At 37.7% G+C, this 6,090-nt stretch overlaps 1 protein-coding gene and 1 long non-coding RNA gene across 4 annotated transcripts in view; both read right to left on the minus strand.

Moving 5' to 3' along the window:
• Window positions 1-903, minus strand: part of LOC146455001 (uncharacterized) — a 1,641-nt gene extending 738 nt beyond the window's left edge. The window contains exons 1-2 of the long non-coding RNA XR_014859122.1: window positions 786-903; window positions 1-611 (exon numbers count right to left, since the gene is read on the minus strand). The exon at window positions 1-611 is cut by the window's left edge and continues 738 nt beyond it. This is a non-coding gene — a long non-coding RNA (uncharacterized LOC146455001). The remainder of the gene's footprint in view (window positions 612-785) is intronic.
• Window positions 899-5,435, minus strand: LOC146455002 (uncharacterized). Of its 3 annotated transcripts, none has more exons than XM_085094828.1 (3): window positions 3,007-5,435; window positions 1,906-2,125; window positions 899-1,128 (listed from the first exon to the last, which is right to left on the minus strand). In XM_085094828.1, the coding sequence occupies exons 2-3, from the start codon at window positions 2,072-2,074 to the stop codon at window positions 950-952; spliced, it is 348 nt and encodes a 115-aa protein (XP_084950954.1). In that variant the 5' UTR covers window positions 2,075-2,125; window positions 3,007-5,435; the 3' UTR covers window positions 899-949. The 3 variants fall into 3 exon arrangements, with proteins under 3 accessions (XP_084950954.1, XP_084950952.1, XP_084950951.1); XM_085094826.1 differs by having other exon boundaries at window positions 2,959-5,434; XM_085094825.1 differs by having other exon boundaries at window positions 1,906-5,434.
• Window positions 5,436-6,090: the final 655 nt, after the last annotated feature.

Here is a 6,090-nt window from a genome sequence, read left to right on the forward strand (position 1 = left end):
TACTTGACTTAATTCTTCGCTTCCATGTTAGGCTATCTCTCTTTAATAGGGTTTGTATAGAGCTCTGTTTAAGTCATACTTAAAAAGTGAACTACATGTATGATTGGCAAAATTCCGGAAGGTTGTGGATCTCTGTATTTTATAATGTGTTTACTTTCGTTTAAGATTCTGCACAACCCTAGATTAAGCTTAATCTAAATTAAGCCTAAATCAGGCTTATACTCTACCATAAATCTACATCACAAGTGACCAGCATTTCAAATATATGAATAATTCGAAATGGCAAAGGAAAAGTGAAATTCTAATTGGCAACACTCTAAACATCATTGAAACCTCTGTGGTTTAAATTGAACTTTCAAAGTTTTGTATCTAACAAACAGTGAAGTTCTTGAAACTAACCTATAATTCTGTTACCTCAATACAAATATTTGTCATACTTGTCACGTGTGTTGTAGGAAAAGCTTTACATGTAAATTGTCTGTAAGATCTTGAATATATCTCTATTTCTCTTACAATGACACAGTCTTCCTGAGTGTAAATCTCACGGCGTTGATGGTGCCAAAAGGCCGTGAAAGTTGCGATGAAGTAGGTGGTGTTCCAGCCAAGTCATCCTACAATAACGAAGAAGACGACGGAAATTAATCTGTATCAAAATGATACATTTACAAGGTTGGTTTGGTGACGGAGAGGCCTGAACTGGAAGCCTTAAAATGTAGCAATACGGTTTAGTTTGTGCTATGGGAAGATGTTAGAATTACAGTGACTTAAACTAAAAAAAAACTTACAGGTTGTGGGTCAGTGGAGCTTTGAGAATCATAATGACAACTCGCCCTGTAGTTATCAAAATGTGCTTGAGGAACCATGTCCATTTTATCCAAGCCTTCTTTGATCTTTTGAAGCATTTCATACTCCTCACGACCTTTAACCTAACCAGACAAAAAAAGAGTACTTACTGATGACTGCAAAAACACCAGTCCCATTTTTTTATAAAGGAACGTGAATACCAGTGATCAAATAAACCAACCTGTATAGTGAATATTTCTTCATCCTGTGCCTTCAGTTTCTTGAGGGTGTTTTTATCTAGTATTATTTGTTGCACCTCAAACCCCGAAGACATGCATCTATGTGCTGAAAGATGAGGAAAAGGAAGCTTACAATGGGTTATTTTATTACATATAAAAAAATCGACTGGAACCAAATGAACAAAATCTAATGGTTTGAGTTACTTAATGTTAAGTGTGCTTGATAATTGTTGTTAATTGTTATTATAATTATTTATGGGCGAAACATTCAGTGTTCCGCAATATCCAGAAATGTTCATTAGCCAGTATCCAATAGAAAAATGCATCGACCACCCGAATCAGTTGCCAGCAATTTCTGTAATGATGACACCATTTTCTTTTGCTAACTCGGTGTTCAAGGGTGTGGCTACATGCAAGAAAAAAATATTAAGCAAAGCTAATAAAATTAATCAGCCTCACTGGTTAAATCTGGATAACTAAGGCTAGCTTAAAAGCAAATCTTTGCTCTCTAGTAAACTTTCAGCCTATGGTAACAAGCTGCCTTGAAATTTGCAGCTATTAGCTGTTTGATTTTTCCACATAAACAGGAAGCATCACTGAAGTCACTTTCACGTTATGTGTATAGAAATCTTACTTAAGCAGAGGATTCATGAGTAATTGTGTTCGATGCAGAAAGAAAGCACTCCTTATACAGTTGTAGTCAAGACTGTATGGGATAACATTGATTACAGTGAATGAATACATCTTGAGATGCATGTCCCACAGATTTGTAGGGGTGGATGACATTGTCACCAACTTTGCTTGCAAAGGAAAGAGAGCATGAACACACTCCCTAATCTGTGATTATAGATAGTTAATATAACAAACTGATTTTCTTACTCACATCTTTTCTTAGTAAGTTTTGGTACTGTCATGCTACTGGTTTCATCTGCACCTGCTGATGTTGATGGCTCCTCAGGGTGATATTGAGGCACTGGAGATGCCTGAGGGGTCGGGGGCGGGGTAGCATTTGGACTATCAACAGGCTGAATGCTCTCAATGTTTCCTGGCATCTTATTCCACAACTCCCCTGTTCTGTGTACAAAGAGAGCTCAGACCTGCAGCTGAGCCGCACAAAAGGGTCTGTAACATTTGTTTCTACTATTACAATATGGGATGGGGCAAATAACGATCTAAATCTATCCGTGCCGAACCAATTTTTTTGGGGTACACGTACTTTTTTCATCCAAGCCCTACACTCATAATATATTTTTTCAATCAAACCCAACTTATTTTAATAAAAAAATTCCCTTAAACAATATGCCCTTTCCAAAAATAAGCCCCTCAAAAAAGTCCTTTGAATGAATATACCGGGGTATAAGCCTTGTATAATTCAAAATTTTACGTGAGGCTCTCTTCCTATGCTATCCAATCAAGCTAAAAATGTAGCCTGTTTTAACCACTGCTGGCCAAGTTTCAAGGAATTTCAGGTAATGTGAAGTATCAATACTCCAAACCTCCAGGTATAAAAATAATTTATAGATATGGCCAATTTTAGGAAAAGGCCAAAATTAAATCGGACAAAGAACGCCGAATTATCGGTCTTGTTTATTCCAATACTACATGTAACTATTTATAAACCTAAGCCTACATCCCGGTATCAGTCAACTCTTTTTAAGCTTTGAAACTTAATATTGCCATTGGCCTTGATGTATTTCGTACAGTGAAAACTAAATCCTTTGGTTTAAAATGAAACTGAAAAACTTGAAACGGAGGAGAGATTCACAGAATTTGTTTATCTCGATCATATGTTCTGTCAACTTCTGTGACCCCGAAAATGGCATGTCCGACTAAACGTCTTTCTTGCACGTTTCCAGCGCAACAAATCGCTGGATTCTACGATTGTTTCCAAGCCAGGCTCACCATAGATCACTACAAAGTGAAAGGCAGTACCTACCTAAAATCGACACGGGCAGCGTAACAATCTCTAGAATGAAGTGCTTACCTTCTCAAACGCGCGCGCTCAAACTTGCACATCAATTGCACCATCAGCATTAATATATGTTACGCGGGAAAATGGAGCGAACCAATCAGCGATGCGATAACATCAAACAATTCCATTCCACTAATAAAAAAAATCCAAACATCGAAGAAATTTTTCCACGTTGTCAACGCTTCATGTCAAACAAGGCTATGCCTGGACAATAACAATCGTATTTCCATTAGATTTGATTGATATCATGTCAAAGTCTGCTTTTGAATTTACCCTTACAAGAAAACCATGCCCAACCTCATTCCCAAGTTCTTTCCTCTTTTTTTTTTCTTTTTTTGTTTTGTTATTCGCCACCATACTTTGGTACAATATTAATTTACGGAAATTTGTTAAAGTATGGTAGGAAAGCCCAAAGAAACCATCAGGCTTATACAATATGGGCGTCCCATGCTAAATTACTAAATAATTTAACTGAACGTCAAAAGCAGAGCAACAATAATCATTCTCGTCCCCAGAACAGCCTGTTATTGTTAAATACATCTCAGATCTAGTAACAACTCTGTTTGATATTGAAACATTTTTTCATCATTTACTAGGAGATAACTTTTGACCTTTCCCGCCGGCTGCAAGCGGTTAACGATTCTGACTAAAGTGTTATCTAATGAAAAAAAAAAAAAAAAATTGCGAGTTCAGGCGGACCAACGCAGCTCTACGTGTTGAGTAAGTCTGCTTGAGATAAGAAAAGATAAAAGAGTTTAAAGTTATTTGTTTCTCATGATAGTCCCCATAATAATGGTCCGGTTTTTCGTGATGTGCCGCGCGGGTTATCTGTACTCCAGCTCCAAAGTGTTTTGGCAAGCCCAGACTGTTTTGGATTTTTTTCATTCAATTGTTGGTGACGAATTAGCTCTAGTTTAATAAGCAAAGGAATTTTCTTGAGAGTTCAGTTACATCAAGAACTCAGGGTATAAGCGGAACTAAAATGTAGCTGTCAAAAGGTAAGCTATGTAAGTCATTTTGTTCTTAAGGTGTTAATTTTTTTTTTCTGTGAGGCATTTCCCTCAGGCGGTGTTGGAGAAGAAGTAAACCTTAACTTGGTCCCCACAGTTTAAAGACTGGAAATTGTTTGTCGCGCAGTGAAAGTGTAAATTAATCGCGTTAAATTGATGTGATGAAGTTAAACTATCGAGCCTTTACAAGAGAAAAAAAGGAGCTTAGTTTAAAAAAAATGCAGCTAGTTCAGGTCGTTTTGATCAGTCGAGTTACATGAATCCGGATAAAATGGTGACGTTTTTGCGAGCTTACTCATTATTCTTAACTGAACCATGAAAGTATAAGGTGTAGTGATCAAAATCGGCGATAGATAATGGCAGAAAAGCTATAAGACTAAGCCCAAGGCCAAGATAAGATATATGTTCCAAAAGGCTATCTCGACTCATAAACTGAGGTGTAGCCGATGAAAATTTACAGAGGTGTTGTTCCTCACTGATCAGAGTCCCCAGAAGGTGGGTATTTCAAAATAGGACATAAGGCCAATTTTGAAGCGAAAATGTGGGTCACACTGTTGGTCAAATAATGGACTTGGGCGATAAGGCTTTGCTAGAGACAGCTAAGGCATTTTGATCGAGTCTTGTGGCAGAGAGATAGCAACTGATTCGACAGTGACAAATTGGCGGGAAATTAACAAGCAAAGGAAAAAACAGCAACAATTGGCCCAAAGTCAAGGCAGCCTAATTAAAATGTTCATTGATGCAATTTAAATATGAAATTCAGGTGATGAATCCTTGCTGCAACTGAGGGCTAAGCTGTTGGTGTCAATGGAATCCAAGGGGTAATATCTTGTGGACATAGCGCTGTAATTATTCAGAGGGTCTGAAAACAAAATTTCCCGCGCAATCCAGTAACCGTTTACTTTGGTCAGAGTTGCCTTCAGATGAAATTTACCGTGTTGTTTGTGCCGACGAAAATCGATTCTTTCAATTTGAGAGAACTCATGAAGAAAAACTGGATTTCTTTTCTCAGTGAGGATTTCTATAATATTTAGTGCAAGACAATAACATGTCTGCATGTTGTTTAGTTCAGTTGTTACTTTCGCTGTACTGCAATTAATTTGACCTCAGGCTAGACTAGCCGGGGTCTCCACATGCTCTCAGAATACAAAAAGTCTCGCGAACTGACATTATTTTTTCAGTCGTACGAATTTTTCTGATTTGTAACCTTGCTGAGAAGGACGCTTTGAAATGTGTTTTAAACCAATACAGGATTTAATCGAAATAAGACCTAGACGCGAAAATAGTCCCCATCTCCTCTGTATAACTTAACAGGATGTGCTGTACAAAAGTTACTGACTTAGTTGACTGTTTCCATCAGTCCAGTTAGAAATTCGAGAAAACTGTTGAGACGAAAAACCGTATTTAATTTTTTCTCGAGGGCCCCATAATGTTATGTGCATGGTGACAGAGAAGGCTAGCGCCAACTAGATGTTTTTTGTTTTGCTTTTTCGAGTTCGTGAGGAATTTTGTTTTTAGTCATTACCAGACTCATTATAGGAAGGAAGCTAAGCTGTCAACGTTTTTGAGTTAAGTGCCATCTAATGAAAAACAAATTTGCGAGTTGAGGGGACCAACGCAGCTGTACGTTACGTGTTGAGTAAGTCTGCTTGAGTCCTGAGATAAGAAAAGATCAAAGGGTTTAAAGTTACTTGTTTCTCATGATAGTCCCCATAATAATGGTCCGGTTTTTCGTGATGCGCCGCGGTTATCTGTACTCCAGCTCCAAAGTGTTTTGGCAAGCCCAGACTGTTTTGGATTTTTTTCATTCAATTGTTGGTGACGAATTAACTCTAGTTTAATAAGCAAAGGAATTTTCTTGAGAGTTCAGTTACGTCAAGAACTCAGGGTATAAGCGGAACTAAAATGTAGCTGTCTAAAGGTAAGCTATGTAAGTCATTTTGTTCTTAAGGTGTTAAATTTTTTTTCTGTTAGGCATTTCCCTCAGGCGGTGTTGGAGAAGAAGTAAACCTTAACTTGGTCCCCACAGTCTCAAGACTGGAAATTGTTTGTCGCGCAGTGAAAGTGTAAATTAATCGCGTTAAAT

This window comes from Pavona decussata, unplaced genomic scaffold (assembly GCF_977016875.1).
Source record: "Pavona decussata unplaced genomic scaffold, jaPavDecu1.1 SCAFFOLD_289, whole genome shotgun sequence".
NCBI lineage: Eukaryota > Metazoa > Cnidaria > Anthozoa > Scleractinia > Agariciidae > Pavona > Pavona decussata.